The sequence below is a fragment of the Tenebrio molitor genome, chromosome 1 (assembly GCF_963966145.1).
Source record: "Tenebrio molitor chromosome 1, icTenMoli1.1, whole genome shotgun sequence".
NCBI classification, from domain to species: Eukaryota; Metazoa; Arthropoda; class Insecta; order Coleoptera; family Tenebrionidae; genus Tenebrio; species Tenebrio molitor.
The window spans coordinates 33,875,259-33,897,171 of NC_091046.1; the positions used below are offsets into that span (position 1 = coordinate 33,875,259).

Here is a 21,913-nt window from a genome sequence, read left to right on the forward strand (position 1 = left end):
GCGTTCAGTTTACCTGCAAATCACATCTAGGTAACAGATTTGAAAATTTAATATACAAGGTGTCTCAGAAATAAGTACATTAATTTTAACCAGTGACAGTTCTCGTCAAGAACAACAAAATTTTTATGTATCATTTTTTCGAAATATAATTTTCATTTCAGTATTTTCCCCCCCATAAATTAACAAACTGTCTATTTACTCGCATTTTCTAGTTATTTGACCCAATGACAGTAAATAATACTTTTTGTAAAATCAATGAGAAACGTGTTTTTAGAATACAGTTTTTCCGCTCTGCGGCCGAGGTGTAGTTTTTACTTAGTTTTGTCCGACTTTACAAGGAGTTGCAGATGTTTACGTGCTGATTCTGTGATTTAAGCTAAAATTTTGTGAAAATGAAGGACTTGGTATATTCGATCCCAATTGACACAACTGAAGTTTTAAGAAAACGGGTGGAAAATGCTGTCAACAATTTGCAATAACAGAAGAATGCTGGAAAATGTGGAAGAATCATTTCGTCGGCGCCTTCATTATTGTATTGACAATAACGGCGGTCACTTTACTTTATGAGAATTTTTACGGGTTAGTAATTTCAGGAGACGTTTTGTCATTATTTGGGTATGGGCGCTTCATTAGGGTCAGTTTAAAATGTTTATTATTAAAATTGTTTTCACTTAATATCTACCACATAATTCTCTTTTTTCTCTTTCACCCTTATCATTATAGGTTACGTTACAGGAACGGGCGCAGCAATTAGCTGCTGTACTTAAGTTCGCAAGAAACAAGTGAAAGTTTTCTTGCATTTATTTTTTGCTCTTCGCTTATCGGCAAAGGCGAAGCAAGTAATCCCCATAGGCGGGTAACGAAATTTGCGGCAAATCTTTCAATAATTTTAATTGGATAACTATAAGGTTTAGGAAAAAATATATTTAAATACATATATTGTACTATCCCACCTCCACCCGGCGGCACGGCAATTTTGCCGGAGTACATACACTATTACGGATATTACTATCAAGTAATAGTGCAGTGCTTATCAACATAATTACCGGCGTCTCGCCTCCACATTTTGACTTTTTTGTGTTTTATGTTCTGTGTCAATGTTAAGGAATTTCCTTACGATATGACATGAGTATAATAATATACCTTTTTGAATCTCAACCACCAATGTGTTCTCTAAGTCCAAAATTTTTAAATTTTTAAAAAGAGATTGCGGTACTATTCCTGTTGCTGAAATTATAAATGGTAAAATCGAAATTTTTTCGAAACACCAAAGATTTCTCATAGCAACGGAGAGTTCTAAATATTTATTAATTTTTGTATTATATGTCTGTATTATATTGTGTGAATTTGGAACAGCTATATCTAAAAGATATGCTTGCTTTTGTTGTTTATTTAAAATAATAATGTCTGGTATGTTATGCTGAATGTGAATGTCAGTTAAAACTGTGCGATCAAAATATAATTTGTAATTGTCATTTTCTAAACAACTTTCTGGTTTATAAATGTACTGTGGTTGCGTATCTTTTAATAAATTGAATTGAACTGCTAAATTCATGTGTATAATTTTTACTATTAACGAGTTCTATTACCAGTTAAAATTAATGTACTTATTTCTGAGACACGTTGTATAAAACACTGAGGTCATTTCTCATAAGTTACGTAAAAATTAATAGTATATCCATTGCATGTATCATGAATTTCTTATGCCTTATGTCAAGCGTATGTCCATTGTGAATAAGCACTAAGAATAGCAAAATGGAAAAAAAACATGGCCAATAAGTAGACCTACCTGTTTAATAACGGTATAGGTACATTTACATATCTTAATCCCTCATTTGCGCACAAGAAAGTATCCTGTATAATACCTTTTGGGGCCGTCAAATTTACAGCAAAGAAAGGGTAAACTGACCGCGGCGCTACCAACCAACACCCAAAATTTTAAGCTCCCTAGCGGCTATACTAGAAATTTTCAAGAAAAATCCCATTTGGGTAGTAAAATAACTGTCCGTCTATGTACTACAAATTTAGGATAATTCGGTCCAAATCCCTCTGGTGTTAATTCGTGCTGTTTCGTTGAACGTATATATTCACTAATTTTACATTAAAACTGATAATAATTACCTTGCAGTAAAATGAATTATTGTTTCAAAATGATTACCTAAATATAATGCAGGAATATTTTTTATGAATCTACTACAACCTTGTAAATCTCTGATGGGAACGTAGCAGGTACATTTATAATGTTCATTTGTAAGGAAGTATTGTTTTTTTAAATTTATTTGTACATAAAATTAATCAAACACTATTTGCTACATTTAAACAAATTTGTCGTATCATAAACGCTTCTTAGTGTTTTTACCAGTTAATTTATAATTTTTTATGCAAACTGGGATTCGTTTGTTTAGCCTCCTTAAAACATTACACATATAATATGTTCAAATTGACCCACACCACGACCTAGTTTTTATTTATTTCAGTATTAGTGTTTGTGATCAAATATTTTAGTCATTTTACACGTTTTATTACACATTTCATTTATGTGACCCAAGAAATGATCTGAAAAATTATTTCAAGAAGACGATTTATTTTTAACTCGTCTTTGCACAGCTTAATGCCTACCGTGTGTATGCTACTATAGGTACCATATCATCGTTTTGAATATCTCAAAATGTTCATTCTCGTGCAGCAAACAAAAATCGTTTACGTGAACATTACCAGAATGATTGCATTTATTATAAAACATTGCCAATTAAATGCAAATTAAATCAAGCTGCATAAAAATGAACCTTTTGGTGTATTATACATGGTTTAAATACACAACGTTATGTTTTACGTTCCCGTTTCGTTGCAAAATAGTAGAGTTAATTGCGTTTACATACATGTTGTTCGAGTACGTATTTTATCTACGAAAAATAAGTCGACCAGCTACTAAGTAAGTAGGTACTAACCTACGTAAAATCACTATCATTTGAATAGAAAATAGATTTTTTACGGTGACATACATAAGTTGTGTGTACGTGTTTTGAACGAGTAAATTAAATAAAAACGTATTTTGTTCAATTTCTGGAACGCTCCAAGTTAATTTGTAATTTCAACAAACGATTACTGCACATGTGGCAACATAAAATGAAAGTGTTATATTTCAATTAGCATTTAAACATTAGCCAAACATTTTCACTAAACGTCTGCAACACTTTTAACTGTCCTAAATTCTCTTTAGGTTTGGAATAAAAGAAGAAATCAATCATAATGATAAAATCACACAAATAATAAAGTAATATAATTTTTACAATTGTGTCACCATAAAGTTAACACAGAAACTTTGGTTGATAAAACAGTGTTAAAAAAATCGTGTTCCCAATCCGAGTACAGCAATAACATACTTTGCAAAAGCACCTTTAAAATTATGTTTACTTGAAAATTATTGTTAATATTAAACAGGTCTTCCTAAAACAATAACATTTTGTATCATTTGAACGTTTTTATAAAATAAAAGTTTTGCAATGTGTTCCAAACATAATAACCAGAAAATAAACAAAGTCTAACAATGTAAATATTTAGGTGGCAATTTTGTAAACAGGAATATTCTGGTTTAGTGCAATATCATATCCGTACACCTTGATGCGCGACTGTGCTTGTAAAAATTTCATAATGGAAAAAATCATATAAACAATTCCGTACACAGTTACAATGCAACAACAATTTAAAACAAATCGGACACAACGAGGGTGTAATAATAGGCGTTAAAGTAGTAGTGGGCGAAATTTCTACAACTATTTATGGTAATATAGAACGTATGTGAAGTGTGAAACAAAGAAATGTACTAGCGAGAAGCTTTTTCACGATTAAATCAGTACACGATCAGACAAACAAATGGCAACTTTAGAGAGATCAATTACTGTTAAGCTATCAGTTTACGTTTATAAAAATTAGATATTTTTGGGAAATATTTCATTAGCAGAAATAACGGGTGACTATTAAAATTTTTACTTAGGGGTTGGCTATGGATCATTCTTTGTTTTCCGTTGCACCTTAGACACTGACAAGTTTGACATTTTCCGAATCCATGATTTAATGTACTGACTGACATTTGTCGTTTGTTCTTGCGTGTGTCTAAAGTAACAGAAAAAACAAAAACTCGTTCAAAGCCAACTCCAAGTGAAAATTTTAAGTCACCCGTTAGTTTAGGGTATTTGTTCACTGACAACATAAGGCAAATGAAAAGGTTTTTACTGGCTTTGCAGGAAGTCTTACAATTATAAAATGCCATCCCACTCTATTAGAGCAACTTGGTAAATTCAAGCCGGCAGCTGACAGATCTGAGATAACGATTACATTATTTACACTGTTGTCTTGGTTTACTTAAACTAATTCTACCAATTTGAGACTAAGCTGCAATTACTAGTAGCTAATCTGAATTAATCTGACATGCAAAAATTTCCCTAACTCGGTTGGTTAAAAACATTGTTTGCACATAGCGTAGAATAATTTATGGATTATATTCAGACAAAAACGTTAGTTACGTACTTTATTCAAAAATGTTTTTCAATCCATTTGACCACATTCTAGGATATTTTGAATCATAAAATGAGATACTTACTAAAATGTGTTGCATACACTTGGCGGTATACAGTATGTTATAGAACGGAAATAAAGATGAAAAAACCAGAAAAGCTGAATATGTCTGGGTAGCTGTATAGGCTCCTTCAAGGTGAACAAGAAAGTTGAAATACCTATACTTATACCTATACTATTCAAAGATAAATTATATTTAGGTACTTGAAATAATTCATTTTTTATTTCAAATTCAATTTGAATTATCTCATGTTTGTTATTTTGTTGTTAAAAAAACAATAAATAATTACAGACGAAATTAATATTCTTAACACACTGGCCGATTGTTGGGAAGGAAATCGTGAATTATAATATCTACGGATGCCATTTAAACGTAAAATAATAATTAAAACGCGCAGTTTGCAGTTAGATCTTGTGCATTCTGACTGACGAATTTATTTACCTGGGTATAGGATGCGAATTGTAATCCATTACAAAATACTTTTTGGATCTAATTGAAATGACATTTGAAATAAAATGCGTGATCTAGATAGCCCACTCGAATAGAGAATAATACCATGTTGTGAAAACGCTTGGCAATAATCTTCATCTTTACAACAACGCCACGTTCGTTAATCGGCAATGTTTAATAGCTCCCCGTTATTGTTCTAATCGATAAGAATTTCACTTTCTATAGATATTCGCCAGTTGTCTTCGAAGTGAAACAACTCGATGACATTTATTTCATCGCAATAAGTTTTAGATTCTTCGCTTAACCCACGTAACAAATACTAGTTGCAAAACGCCTGAAAATGCCATGTCTTGTCACGGACTGAATACGGCATATCCGACCAAACTAGCCGTCGCTTTTTTACAAAAACGAACCCACCTTAAAGTGAATTCACTTGGAATCCGCTCGTATAAAGAGCAAACTAATCTCATAGTACGGTAAAGCACACGGCATATGAAAGTGAAAGGAGGTTGGATCGGCTTGTCTTGGTTTAGTTTTCGAATACAATTTTAGGTTTCGCGACCAATTTCTGTACAGCACGTGGTAGATCCGATCGATGTATCGATTTGTGTCGACGAACATCACCTACAAAGGGGGATCATCCTATTAGAGAGATAGATACCTCACAAAGTCGTCGAAATAAAGTTTCATGTATTTTTTTTTAACTTATCAAACGCCCCTGTTTACCAGTTCCGGGCTGGTGTTCTGGGCGAAAAATTTGCCACGCAGATGGCGCCCGTCTGATGATAATTACATAATTCTATCTAGTGTAGTCGACTTTGAACACAATAACAGCAGCCAGGCACATTGCTTCTAAGGAAGGAGCGAGTATAAATTCACCTAGTGAACGTACTGAAAATCGATAACTGATAGACATATTTATAGTTAAGACTGTCACATACAACTACTGCTGCAGGTATACACGTTCAATTCTATTTGCACACACATTTGAATAACACCGATATAAACATTATCGGGTGCGATAAAGTGGATTAAAGTCATTAAATTTTCCAATTCTGAAATTTCTGTTTCAACACAACAAGCTCAATTGATTATACTCCAGTCATTACAGAAGAACGTTAAGTGTAAATTCGTTCTGGTCAAAGCAAAAGTACACAGATGTACTGTCAGCAACTAGCATACGTACATTTTAAATATGTATGACAAATATTCCACCAATAACAATTCTTTTTACATATAAAATGATTAATTCCCTTTAGTACGAAAACAACAATTTGTGTTTACAACAACATTAACAACTCAAAGTGCACTTGAACAACTGCACAGTCTGAAACCTAACCAAGTATGTATGCAAAAATATGCGTACATTTAGGACCACTCGACAAAGATTGTAACCAAAATGTTCAATTTGAACAGAAATAATTATTTTCTGAAAAACTTATTTTACATTGACCCACTTAGTATCAAGCATTAAATGTTATACCTTTATTTATTTATAATTAAGTAAATGTTTCTTTAAACATGAAAGTGAAATGTAGTGATAAAATGTAAAATATTTTAAACATTAAATTAACATATTAAAATATGAAAGATGTAGTGCAAAAATCAACATCCATCTATAACTATGTATGTAAAAGATGGGCCTTCTTAATTTTGTTTACATTCTTTTAGATGATACTTAATTATATTGATACATAGATTTATAATCAGTATCATTTGTGGTTTAGTTGGATATGTGTGTTGATATATAGCCCCTTCAAGTAGTAGATGAACTGGTTTTTTAGTCTTAGTGTTACATTATTCTTTCAAATCTTCATGTAGATACTATTGAAGATCAAGAATTAACAAAAAAAAAAAAAATACCTATGACTGGTTTTTAGACTTGGATTTGTTATGTCCTTTTTTCGATATTATTTTAATCTATACAATTTTGCAAGTTCAATTTAGTATAGACGTTTCCAATACATGTTAAAACAAACGGTGAATGTTACGTAGCGAAGATAATTTGGAATTACATGTCCCTCTTACCCAACTTCTCTAGAACATAGCTCGTTCTATAATAATAATTTAAGTGATAGATAGTTGAAATAATAGCTGTGATATTTCGTGTCGTGTTTTTGCTATTTGCTATAATCAGTATAGAGTACAAAGTTAAACAAAACACAGTACAGACAAAAACTCAAAAACAAGATGTTATTTTCTACTGCATCTATTACAGTTACATATGCAATTTCATACTTTTTGAGCAAATGTAACAGTCAGTATGGCAAAGGATTCACTACTTTCACACAAAAATTTAATTTGGATACAGGTACAATAAAGCAAAAAAAAAGTTACATATTTCTAGCATAATGAAATATCATAAAACCGTTGGTAAAGATGTTAAAGCACTTACAATTTGACAACAAGCAAAAACAAAACATCATGAACATATTTACACGTATTTGTTACACATTTATTGAAAAGAAGTGCAAGAATTCTTGATAATAATACCCAGTTGTTTGTGAATGTGCAGTCGAACAAGAAAAGTTACCTTACTGTACCTCATGAATATTTTTTTAGTACTTAAAGATCTTGTTTGTTTTCATAAAAACTTTTTTCTAAACAAATAATGTGTCACTGATTTTTATGCATTTGAAAAAAATTGAATGGAAAAGAACAAAATACTATAAGCACAAAAGCTTTTTGGAAAAAACTCATTCTTGCTGAGCATGGAAAAACAAACATTTTTCTCGCCATTGAATTTGTTTTATTTTTATAGGTATAAGTGAAAAAAAAGTCTGATTGTCAGGGGGTAATTTCGACCCCTAAAAATATTGCCTTCAGCCACGAATTTTTTTATGAGGGTTCATACTTTGGTGTGCGGACTATAAAATATAAAAAAATTCGACCTGGGTTTCGGAGGATGCAGTAAATGTAACTAACCTTCCTTTAGTTCCTTTAAATAATCAAGCATGGGCGACAAATGCAAATGTTTCAAATATTGGGGTCAGGTCTTGTTTTTCGTGTTTCAGAACGAAAAAGATGTGCGGTGCAGCGATGAATTTGTCGACATACGTTCGTCTCAATTGTAAATAGGTTAATGTTTATTGTGTTATGGCACTAGGAGCGATCTGAACGATGTTTGTTTATTGTAATAATTTTGTGCAGTAAAAGACGGTTTGTGTCGTATTTAATCGCAAGTTTACAATAACAGTTGAAATGTAAACGGCATGTACCAATCCAAGCACTTACAACAGAATTGAGCAATTTAGAAACTGACTTTATAAATCGTGTTTCATGTTTAATGGTACTAGTGGCCCACCGAAATGAGAATACCTCCATGACTTCGGACCGATTACGGTCGGTGAAGTTGCGTAAGAGGTGCGTATTGTGATTGCACATGTACGACACGTGTTCGCTTATTAACGAGAACTTACCTTCGAGTTTCATCCCGACTTCTAAACACTTTTGAAAACGACAGAAGGGACACCGTTTCCTTTGTGTTTTGTCTATGTGACAACTTCTTTCCGCCACACACGTATAAACTTTCTTGTTTTGAACGGTTCTTTTGAAAAATCCCTTGCATGATTCACAAGTAAGGAGGCCGTAGTGGTAGCCAGACACTTTGTCCCCGCATACAGGACAGAGCTCCTCGATGCCGTCCTTTGTATCGGGAAGGTCTCCGGTGGTCAGGGAAGTGGCCGGACCGGATATTTGGTAACTTGCACCCATGTCGACTCCGGAAATGGCGTTGGCTCCTGGAGAAAATATATAAGATGTGTCTAAGTTATTCATGCTTTGGGACATCATCATGGTTTGCTGGTGGTGCTGCATGCTCATGGATTGTTGGCAGCTATTGTAATGGCCGCTGATCGGGGGCGAACCGTATTGGGGAGGCATGGGGCTGGACGCTTGGGTACCGGCAGGAGAATCCCCCGAGTTGGCGTTAAAAGGGGACATGTTCAGAGATAACAACGTCGAATGGTTCTCCATGTCCAGTAACATTTCACTAAACAGTCACACTATGAGTCGCGATTCGACTAGTCAAATGAGAAGAAAAATCTTTGTTCGATCAGGTCGCCACGAAAGATACGGGATTCGGCGTCATGGTTAACGTGGAAGCACACAGACACAACACAGTATTCCAACAAGGCTAAGTACATGAGTAATCCGATGGTGGAGCTATCCAAGCACACATAACACACACGCACCGAGACTGGAACGGAAACACCTCCGTCGTCGCGGAGTACAGTGAGCAAACTGACCAGCGGCGAACTGTCGGTGTAGCGATTCGACACCAAACCCCCTTCCGACAGACGTGTTGTCAGCACCGGGGTACAATGGAAAATGATTAGGAGCCCATGTAATAAGTGAAAGTGACTCGGGACCGGTGACCCACTTTCCCATGAACCAGGTCTATGTTAGTGCTGTTGTGAAGTCATACATACATACACACACACACTCGCACTTACAACATCGCACACACTATCTGAGTCGCGATGGTGGGGATGACGGCCGTGGGGGAACCTGGTGGGGATGTCCCACTGACCCAGTTACGGCCCGACGCATCATGTGCTCTTCGCGCGGGACGCAGGGACTTTTCCCGGACTGGCGTCGGCGGCCCTCGGCAGCCCTCTACCTGCCGCACGCTGTCCCACATTCGCCAACGACGCCCACCGGACCTGCCGCACGCGACCCAACACGTTTCAGGGTTAATTTATTCCAGGGGAAGTGTTTCAATCAATGAACCGCCGCTTTATTGTTTGGGATCTTAAAACGGACGCATTTTACGTGTGATTTATTAATCAGCGCGAACTAAAAACGGACCGGGTTTCGTTTCGATTCGATCCGATCCGCTCGGAAAGCACCACGTATTTGCTCTGTGAAAAAACAATAATAATTGCCTATAATACATGCGTTGCACAATCTAATAAGAGCAGTTCCGTAAACGTTAAATGATAATGTGATGATAAGCAACCTCGACGGGCTCTAAATACCGGTACTAAATCGTATCATTATCGATAGATAGAAATCTAGCAAACATTCGTTTTATCCATATTTACAATTTAACATATGTATTTTGATTAATGTTTAAATTAAATTACGTACAGTTAATTTCAAAATTATAGAGTAGGTACACCTAATTTTGTACAGTGTGAATTGCACTTACATTTTTTGTCAATGATCAAAGTCAATTTTGACAAACAAAATGCCTAATCTAACCGAAAACGCGAAAATGCGCATTTTTTCCAAATTAGAAGAAGTATGGTCGATCCAGAGGTAGCTCCGTATTATAACATCGCGAAGAGCATCGTGCAGAGGATAAAACAAACACTAATATGGTGTTCTAAAATATCAGCGACATTTTATGTTGTCAAACTTACCTAACCTATATAAAAAAATATGACGCTCAAATTTCAAAAAGGCATGTTTACATGTGGAAAAAACTGTAATAAATCGACTTTTTGATTTTTGAGGAGTACTCGATAATTTTGAAATTAACTGTACATACATATTTGAAAGTTATTAAGTACTTTCGGAAGACAATACGAAATCAATTTTTATTTTTATCGACAAAATAAATCTACATACATGTACTCGTACAACACATTAGTTCAAATTTTCTCTTTCTGATTTAATGTGTTAAATGGGATTTCAATTTCAATATTTATCTATGAAATAAAACCTATCTGTACATTGTAAAATCAATAATTGTTTTTATTTTTGATCTTGCGTAATTGAAGGGGCGTCAATTTGTCTTGCAATACAGAAACAAACTTATTCAACTACGTAATTCAATTTTTGTAATTTTGAGTACAGAATACAATACCCCACTAGAAGAAAATCCACCTCGGTTAAAATTTAATAGATAAACAGATTCTACTAGTAAAATAACAATTAAAGTACCAATTTTGGTTAATTTTGTTTAAATTAGAAATCGTGACTTTGGGGTGAAAATAAAACTTGTCGCACTCGTTAGCTACACTTCCTCAAAAACATTTGAATTGGAGCTTTGTCCTCTACATGAAAAAACAAAATTCAACTTCATCGTAGATGCGTAAATAAATACTACGCAAAATTTCATCACGCTGTAATAGTGATAATAACAATAGAGGGTTTTTAAAACAAATCGAATGCTAGAAGTTGCATAAATTTTATTGTTTTCAACTCTTCAGTAAAATTCATGTGACTAGTGTTTTCAATTAAAGAACTACACATTAATTCCGTTTTTGCTTGTAATTTATTGAAACTGATTGTTTATATTACAGTTGCCGTGTGCAATTTTTGGAGAGATATAATTTGTTAATGAGACTTTTTACTCACCAATGAGAATTAGTAATCTTTCTTGGCTAAGGTAGCAAGAAACAATATCATTCATGTAATGAGGCATCATTTTAAAGAAAATTATGTTTCGAGAATACCGTACTACAATATACCGGGTGTTATGGAAGTCCACGTAAATTTAATCACCAATAGAATTCTTTAAAATAAACGTGTTTTTTTTTCATATTGATCTTTTTTTAATCGAAATTATTTTTTATATTTTTCTAACCCCTAATTTGACACTTCGCTCATAAGATAATCATCAATTGAAACGAAAAAGTGAGTGAAAATATTTTTGGGCGGTAAAAACTTTACAGTTTTTTGTAGAAAGAACGATCGCTGTTCTAATACTAACAGTTTTTATTGTTTTTCATTCGAGTAATTTAATCGAGTAATTCTTTTTTCGTGCTTCGTTATCAATGGATGTGTAAACACATGAGCGGGTATGAATTTTGGAATTCAAATTGTAAGTGTTTAATTTTAACTCTGTTTGGAAGAATTTGCGGAAAAAATGATAAATAAAAAATGATTATCTTAAGGAGTCCTTATTGGTGGTTAAATTTATTACCTGGACTTCCGTAACACCCGGTATGTATTTATGTGTATGTACCTACCTATAACATGGAATTTACTCTTCGCACGTGGAGGTATTGGTAATAAAATGGCGACGTTCCAAGGACAAAAAATTCAATTGTTATTTACTTCTTATTAATGACTTATGATTTTTTAATTTAATGTCAAACGTGTTGAGAGTATTTGGAAAGAAAGGTTTTGAACATCTGCTTTACATAATAATTGTTCCAAAGTAAACAGCGTAAAATTACGGTTTATTTTTACCTCTAACTACATTGTAGTTTTTTAAATAATTTAGCTCTTCACAAATCGGTACGTCTAGTCTGTTCTATGTGTTTGATTCATCATTTTGTCTATAAAATGAAAAGATGTTCGTTACAAAAATTAACAGACAAGAAAAGAGAATGCACTTACTACTTAACAAAGATTTTAGTTAACAATCGTGGAATACGTATTCTTTCAAAAATCCAGACTCACGTGGCATTTACAATACAGTATTTCATAACAAAATTGCATTGAAATTTAAAGAAGCCGACAACATGGAAAAATGTTACGGTAAAGGGCATCCAATAGAAATTTATTGTGACAATAAAATAACGGTTCTTATTTCTTATATTACTCTGTTCAGTCTATGCAACTTGAACTGGTTCATAACCTTATTGCTACCATAAACTGTTGGGATGTAGTTTTCCACTTTTTTTTTCAGTTGGCAGATAGCTTATTGCTGCAGTAAAATTTTAAAATAACATGTTTTTGGTAGAATGGGACATTTTAAGTGCTCGAAATGCGCCCACTTTGCAAAAAGACTGACACACGGTACCCTAGATTCATTCAAGATATAAATACGTTACCATGTACGTAATAAATCCAAGTCGAAATTTTAAGATCACCTTCAGAGAATAAACGATCATGTAGAGACTACTTGCAACAACATAATGAAGTTCCTTAAAATTGCACGCAATTCCCAGCAAACAAGTTACAAAATAAATAAACTCCAACGACTTAAACACATACAAGATAAAACTGTTAGCGGAGCTTTTATTTGTTATGTTTGGATGTAATTCCATGTGTCCGCCCGGGAACTAGGTGACCCAATTTACAAAACGAGCGGTTTGACCCATTTATTTCATCCAAAAGAACAATGCGCAGGAGGTTGCATCCATGTCAGTAGGTGAGTGGGATTAACGATTTTGTTAACTCCAAATTATCGCCACTCTTTTTCAAATCAGTCTGCTCAATAAAAATAAAGTGGGTTAATTAAAATAGATTGGAGGTTAATACAAATACTGGGTACTTCCAAACAATCAAAAGTGCTTGTAAAATGTGAACACAGCACTCCCAACAATTACATATTTGGGTCTAGGATGGTAAAGTGATAAAAAATCTTGTCAAAATTTTAAAAAGAAGTAGGGGTTTAAAGTAACTGTAGCATATTATCTTGTTGGAATTGCCAACGAAAATGTAGAATTAATTACAGACGATAATTGTGTTTTATATGAAGATATTGTAGTATCGGTAATAAATATTAAGAATATTAGTTACAACTAAATGGCAAATGTATTGATTCCAAACCTTCATTAATTAAAAACTGAATCTACTTTTAATTTTCATGCGATCTAATAAACCAAAGGAATCGATTCTTGGCTAATCAATATCGAAATGTGAACTGACAACGACAACGGACATTACTTGTCGTGCAAATCGATTCAGTGGCAAATGTATGTATCCAAGTAATTCTATTCACAAACAATACGAAATAAGGACGTATCTGTGAAGTCTGGTAATTATGATTCAATATTACAGCAACTAATTCAATCTGTATTGTTGTTTGTGAAATTAATAATTAGAATATTACCTCGTCATTATCTTATTTGGCTTATTCATCCTCTCCAACATAATCAACCCTTCAGATCAAAACAATAGATTCGCCGTATTTGATATTTAATGATTAACCGGTTTCAATTTCGATTGTTTTCACTGTGTGGGGTTCGTAATAGTTTTGACACAGTTTCGATTTAGGCAGCATCCCATAACTTCGATGCAATTTCTACTTTCCTCTAATTGGATTCTTCAGACGGGAAAAAGTTATTCGTAATCTGAGCAAAAAGTAGGGTATCAGATGAAAGCGAATGGACAATATTATGCACACAACATTGTTTCACTTTCGTCCGAATAAAAGTGAATCTGGCTAGACACAATATTTTCGCTAGTGGCAAACCATAGGATGGCAACCTGTTAGACGTGTGATGTCATAACTGTTTGTCGAAGACCATGCGTGCCAGTAGAACATGCTTGCGTAACTACATGGCGGCTTGACACCATTCCCAGATTCCTCCCCTCTTCTGCCAACACACTCGCACAATGTACGTATATTTACGCACAATTTCTTCGCAAATGATATAGGTACATGTTCTTAGACAACTCCACAACAATAAGGTGTTTCGATAATAAAAACACCCTTACGCTGGGGGCCCGTTTGTTGTCGTTTTTGTAAAGCACATGAATTCCCATTTTTTTGTCCAATATAGTGTCATACTATCGACATTATGATGACGGGGAGGTCAGGGAAGGCGGCGAGAAGATCTATCAAGACCCGTTCGAACGCAAGCGCATGATATTTCTCAAAATCAGCTCAAGTGTACTGGGTTTCTGGGTCAAAGAATAATAGGCGAATGTGTTTAATCTTTAACATACTAATGCACCAGACGTGATAAAAGTTCTTATCTAGTGTGACAGATGAAGCTACACAATGTGCTCGTCACTATTCATTTCCCTTATTAGAAGTTTCCTGCACGTGGAAATGTGAACCAAATAATTCGACAGACGACGCCAGTGTCGTACCTACAAGTTTTCAGATTTCGTTTTTACTTGCATTTTACAAAACCGAGTTTCGACCAGCATATGAATTTTTATTACTTAAATATCCGTTATTTTACTCATACTTATCATATCTGTTACAAAATGTGTCTTAACATTCACCAAAATCTACACAAATTGCATGATCCTTGACACGAATGTTTCGGAGACCAGTTAGTGTTGTTTCTTTCATTAAAATGTCTTGGTGATGAAGATAGATTTAGATTTTTTTAAGAGGAAAACACTTGTAATGCAACATAATGCTGCGTATTTAATTATAGACGTTTTAATTGCGCGATTATTTTATAATTAAGAATTACTCATCGACTCGTTCCAGATCTATGATGTGCTAATTTCGACACGACTTACATTAGCAATCGGAGGAAAATGGTTAAAAGTATAAAAATAGATTTAAACATAATCACCGATGAAACGAATGTGATCATAATTATTATCCGTACATGAAATTATTAAAACATTGATATTCCATATTCGTAATAGATACATAATACATACATAATTTGCAGCCCGATATAAAAGTTCAATTTTCTCGTCCAGACTGAATACATATTTAAAAAACAAATTTTGCTGGTAATGGCTAAAACTAATTTTAAAAGCCAGTTTCTTCTGCTATGTAGCAAACACGATAATACCACAATTTATTTTTTAATAAACTAATTAAGTACCTACTTTTCATATTAATAAATTTATTTAGTTTGTCTTGTATTGTATTCTCCCACATGGTCGAAATTAGAATGAAATTAAACTTATTAAATTGCTAGAAGGATAAAAAAAAGTGTAGATTATTTCACTGTGCTTCATGTGCTTTTGCATTATATTAACTGCAATTAGGTTTTCTCTTGTTTAATCAAGAAGTGATAAAAATTTAAAACAATTTTGGACTCTACGTAAGGCAAAAAAAAATTTAACTGTAACCAAATAAAGAGTGACGCTTTCAAAATCCAATATGATAATTTGAGGCGCGATTATATTTGAAAAACCGATGTAGGCATATAAACTCTTCTTGCTCAACACTTTAATTATACAGATATCTTTCTCTATAATTGCACATTATTTGCGATATATGTGTGAGTGTACCATTATTATTCTTATCTGCATGTCCTATATTTTCAACGGTCCACATTGTCAACTTAACTGCACACCTACGATCAATTTTGATTTTTAACTACTAATTAAGAACAATATTGCAGGCTAATTTGATGGGTTTTGTGTGATGCCAATTTGGTAAATTTTAAACTGTGAGAATTGGGCAAGAGCCGCAAATAATTAGGTGGACTTTCGCTTTTAAAGTATTTCGCGTAAACATTGTGCAATTTTTAATTAGTAAACAATGGGGGTTCCTTACAACCGAAAAGGACAACAGTTTAAATGCGCTTATTTCAACTAACAGAAACAGTGTTTACATGTATGTAATCACGAATAAAATAATTGTAATTATGCTCAATTGCAAAATTAATCGAACAAACCGGTTAAATTAGGTCAACCAAGTTCGTTAGATGAAACCTATCCAAAATGTTATCATTGCTAATGTTATCGTGCTCCACCGTTATCTCGATGTAATCTAAACACAACACGTTGTCCAGTAACTAGTTTAAGTTCAGTAGGTCAGCGTCGTGGCGTGGAACTAGGGCAGAGTCAGCGTCACGACGCTCGTGTCATTTGTCGGCATTGATTTTCTGGAATGTAATTTCGAATAACTTCCAATCGATCGACCCCGATGGAAGACAAACTGAATTACCATTCATGAAAAAAACAAGTAATTCTGAGGCAAGCGGCGCCATAGATAAATTATCCGAATAAAAATGTGCCAAGGTTCTAGTATTGTGCTACCGACTGAGTCTATGTTGGTGGTATGAACGACAGAAACACCAACGACTTGCTTGCACGAATTTTAATGATATACCTACTAGAAGGTTTGGAGATAACGCCAAAAATGTTATGCCAATAACTTTCAAACCAATTTTCCGATTTCGAGCTTTGTATAAATGCAATCTTGTCAAAAAATATGTTAAAAAAATCATGTTGTTAAACTGATAGCAAGGACAACCACGAAGCGTAACTGATTGCAGAGCATGACACAATTTAAAGAGAAAAAATATGTCGAACAGAAGATTTCACAACAACCTGTGTCTGATTTACTTTTGTTGTACATATTTAAATTTTGACGAAATATTGAATGCATTATGAACTCCAATTTTTGTTTTAAATCCGCATCATTCGTCATTTTAATAGTAAAAATCGCAACTAGAATTTTATGAATGTGTACATTTACGAATATGCTTAAAATATTTTAGAAACCAATTGAACGACGCCTAAATTGCCCTCATAAATAAAAAACCGTGTTATTGGTTTTACACTGGAACAATTTACCTGGAAGAAAGGTGATTTATTGAAAAATCTTCGACGTTTAGTGCGACCATTGATGTTTCAAAGGTAAATTTATTTTCTACCTGTCACAACAAAACATTTTTACGACAGGTAAGCGTGCCAATTTGTAAAACTTTAATGCCAAAAGTTACAAAACATCAATTTTCTATACACCATTTTCGTTGAACATGTATACGCTTCTAGCATAATGGGAGCAACAGGTATTTCTTTGTAAGTAAACTGTACGTTTATTTTTCGAAATAGTAAACGCTTTCTCTTTTTAATGTACTTGGGACGCGTTTCGTTGACAGTTGGATAATAACGTAAGGTAAACTGTTTGGAAACAAGCGCAGTAGTAGGTCTAATAATTGACAATGTGCTTTGTCCCATTTTACAATTCCTGTATATCTATGTACTAGGCCTTGTACTCATAAATCACGGAAAGTAAAAAAATGAAACAGGTAAAATGTTATAGACAACATAATACAGTCTGCATTACAACAGCAATGTCCTGGAGTATTATTAATTGCATCTATCCACTTAAAATTATAAGTATATTAATTATTATTCATTGTTATGGCATAATCGCCGACGCCAATGTAATATGTAATTATTCGCATGCACCGCCTACCTCCAGGTTTTTTTTTTCTACCCAGTACCTATGCTTTGTACTTATTTAAGCGGAGTTAAAATCTTTGAGACATACATATTATTAATTTGTGTCAATGTTTCCTGTAAAAATAAAAAATACATACATAGGTATAGGTATAATGTAAAATTATACCATTAAGCAATTGAATAAACTCGACATGCCCAAAAAATATAGTGTAAACCATTTAAGCGATTTTTTAAGCTGAGTCCAGACTTATTATAAGGCACTTATTTAAAACGGTGAAAGTTCATAATGAAGACAAATACATTTCGGTAGGCTATTTTCGTTCAGGTGCCGTGAAAATTAGGCCAAACACGTGGATGAGGTAACAAAGACCACGAAGAAAACCTGGCTGACTTAATTGTTTCTTCGAAAATCCACTTAAAACGAAGAAAATGACAGTACTAAAATAGAAAAAAGTCAAACCGAGATCGCTTTAAAAACAGGGCAGCAAACATTAGTAAATATCGCTATGTTGTAAGCGGAGGTGGTTCGACACAGCATGCATACAGAACAGATCACAATGACTTTAATGGCAAGAATAGTGGGAAGAATTTTCAAGTGGCTTAACTTCTAATTCTTCAAAACAAGAGTTAACAGTTGTGTTTTCACTGAAAATCTTTCAAGTAGAATTACGATTGTACAACGAAAAAGCTTCCAGATATTCCGATTCTCCAGCAATTGAAGTTCTTATCCTGCGATGAGTGAACAAGGACTTACATCGCTCTCACTTTCCACGCTCAACGTCAATCCCACTCCTCTCAGAACTGTGTCAAGGACATGCTCAACAGTAAATCCAAGATAATTGTTGGAGCTTATTATGCATTGTGCGTAAGCTGAAAGCACACGACACGGCAATTCGGTGAACATGGGCCATTTGGTATCACGTATACCTGGGCCGATTCAGAAGATTTATTGCAGTTTTGGGACCGTATAATTAAGTTGCACGGCTCTTTCACAAAACGGGGTAGAGAGCAGAAGCAGGGGGTGCACTTCTACTTTATATTTTTTGTAAGACAGTATCTAAACAAATTCTAAGGTCTGTATTTCAATGTACGTTATAAAAATTTGATTTCATTTCAAATCCGATGTTGAATTTTATTTATTAGAACTTTATTTCACACTAAGTCAAACTTTAAAGCATCAGAAACATCGACAACGTGAAATTATTAAAAATGACACAAAAGTGATCTCATCACATCTTCTTCCTCTTAGTATTTTTAAGTGTTTAAAGGAAAATCAAGACTCCTAGACCTTCCTCACCTATCAAAAGGGAAATTGCAAAAATTGTATAGGTATTAAAGTCTCATTAAAATAAATATAACGTTGCTTAATAGGCAATTCAAACCTTTTTCGATTTATGCTTTGTTTATTTTAAATTCTGGATTATGTATGTATGTATGTATGTATTTAACAAATCCAAAATTCATTTCGATTTATTCGTATATATTTTTGTTGCAGTCTTCCTTTGGATTCGTAGAATTTTCATGGAAAAATTTTTACCTGCAATAATTTGTGACGTTTAAAGAACTGAATAACAGGTAAACACTATCCACTATTGTGATGTAGAAAAGTGAAATCTGTCCCGGGCACGAGATTTATAACTTTACAACCTCCATGACAATGTATTGAAATATAAAAATTGCACCAAACAACCACTTTGTCAATATTTTGACTAGCAGTTGTCGGCAAGTACTTTATTTGCTGCACGCTGGGCTTGTATTCACGTTACAAGGTGTGTACGTTTGTTTCTTTTTCTTTACTTAACATTGTCGAGACAAACAATTTTTCTTTGCATTGTTACAAAACAACGACAAAAAAATCTCCTAGGTTGGTTCGTGATACGTACCACTCCTGCAAATTGCCTTTTTAATGTTTTTATCATTCTGATATTTTCTACAGTATCTAAACTAAATTAGCACGTTGACATTCCCATCAAACGCTACTGGTGATGTCACTAAATTGATTAATTAAACAGACGTTCACACAATTAACCTATTAACAATAAAAGCGTCCAGCGAGGGGTACCTCACCGGAAACCGACGCACCGGAGCGTGTCCGGCTCTCGGTCGGATCTGCGTTTGCGACGAATTTTTTATTTTAACTACAACCAACTACTGGATTTTTTTTAACCAGTACAAATAATGCATGTCATTTAAAAGCAACTCATAAAATATTGCAAACAGAACGTATGCGAAACAGTAATAAAAACGATAAATTATTTATTACAACATTATTTCAGATAGATATAACAAAGTACTGATCCACCCACAAACTATCTGCAGACAATAAAAACGGTTGCGTCGCCCACATGCTGTCCAAAAACGGTGCAAACACGATAATGGTTGCATAATACTGGTATATTTCAGCAGGAAAGTGGTCATTAAATGCGAGAAGAAATTTACATTGCGGCGCCATCTACATTTAAACGGTCGTATTTATCCTCCCAGGCTCGACGAAATTAGATACGTGTTATGTATGTCTTTGCAATTGAAGCATATTACAGTCCCAAATGTATCCCTGAATTTATATCGACGCAGACGGTAAAAAACGAAATCATCATTAAAAATTAACAAATGCACAAATACAATTTTCCACAATCAAGAATTGATGTTAGAGATACATTACTGCAAAGGATCAAGGCAATCGATTTTATGGAAGCTAGCTACATATTATGTATATCACTTTTTCTATTTGTAAAGGAAGAAATGTTCAAATTATTATTATGACTAGTAAGCAGATCGTCAATAGGTGTAAACCAATTTACAGACCAATAAATAAGGAGGAAAGATAAATACAGATATCAGGGGGAAATTGTTTAATATTTAATTCCGGTCAAATAAAAACTGTCTTATTCTCAAAATCGTCAAGCATACACGCCTAATAAAAAATATCGATTTAAAAATAGCATCTAGATCTACAGTTACCGTAACATTCATAAAACACAAAACACAGTAGGTACATGTTTAATAAAAAGAAATCATTAAATTTGTATAAAACAATAAAAGTTCCACTTCTGGCTGAGATTCAAAACGTAGTTTAAATTATAAATTCATGAGAATAACAATTTTTATATGAATAGTTAAATTCCTCTTTCATGAACTTTTAACAATATTACGTTTTTATTATTTTGAGGCTACGTTTGTTGTTTAAATCGCTAAAGATCAAGAAATGCATTCTTATCGGTCTTTCCAAGAAAAAAAAAAAATAAAAAATAAAATTCGTCATTTAAAATCTGTGGAAATGATTATGTATGTGGTAAAGCCACCAACTAACTTCGTAACGCAAACACGCTGATTTCAAAATTTTCTTGAAGCTTTCAAACAACATAGACTTCCAAGCTTAATTTGTGAAATCGTAGGTTTAAAGAAAGTTTTAGTGCCTCACAAATTTCACTCTCTTATGCAACATTTCGGTGCCACATATTCCTCCGAGTAATTGCACAATTTCACTTTTTGCTTTCCTGAAGCGGACCAATATTGTTCACATTCGGCCGCCTCATGACTAATTTAAAATTTTCCAAGGCTCAGCTTGGCTCAAAGCACATTTCTGTCCGAATTCTGATTAAAAGGCGTCAGTGGTGGAGGTCGCCTCGTTCCACATACCCAGTGCACTAGACCCACTTCGACGACGCCAACGTCGGCCAGGGACGCCAGCCACGCGCCATGGCTATTATTTCAAAATAACCGCAGATTAATGTTTGCGTTATGATTCCTTGCATTTTAATGGTTAATTTTGCTGCTACATGCTATGCTGCCTCTATAATTTTAGGATTTAAAATTAAAAATTAAACTCGTTTAAATATTATGTGTCGTATTGAACAGTTAGTAGTCAGATGATAAGGCGTTTAATCAACAACCCTTTGTTTTCGTCTTGATCTAAACTTGAAATTTGACTCACTCAGCTGCTGATTTGAGTAAGCACACAGTTTAAGACAATAATCAGGTCATCAGACAAACCGTATTAAAATTATAAGTAAAACACAAATTAAAATACTGGAACAAGATTTAAAATATTACTTCAAAGGTATAAACATGCACGCAAAAGTGGAGCCAAGGAAATTTTAAAATAGGTTGCAAACGGGTCAATGCGACCCACTAACACATTACACT

At 33.8% G+C, this 21,913-nt stretch overlaps 1 protein-coding gene across 2 annotated transcripts in view; it reads right to left on the bottom strand.

Annotated features, from left to right (window-relative positions):
* The window catches only part of ftz-f1 (ftz transcription factor 1), a 68,239-nt gene that overhangs the window by 22,502 nt on the left and 23,824 nt on the right, over positions 1-21,913 (bottom strand). Inside the window, exon 2 of one of the 2 annotated variants that reach the window (XM_069036748.1) lies at positions 8,446-8,766. In XM_069036748.1, the coding sequence (XP_068892849.1) occupies positions 8,446-8,766 (321 nt within the window). Of the gene's footprint in view, positions 1-8,445; positions 9,451-21,913 lie in introns of those variants that run through there. The other variant, XM_069036747.1, reaches the window with a different exon arrangement.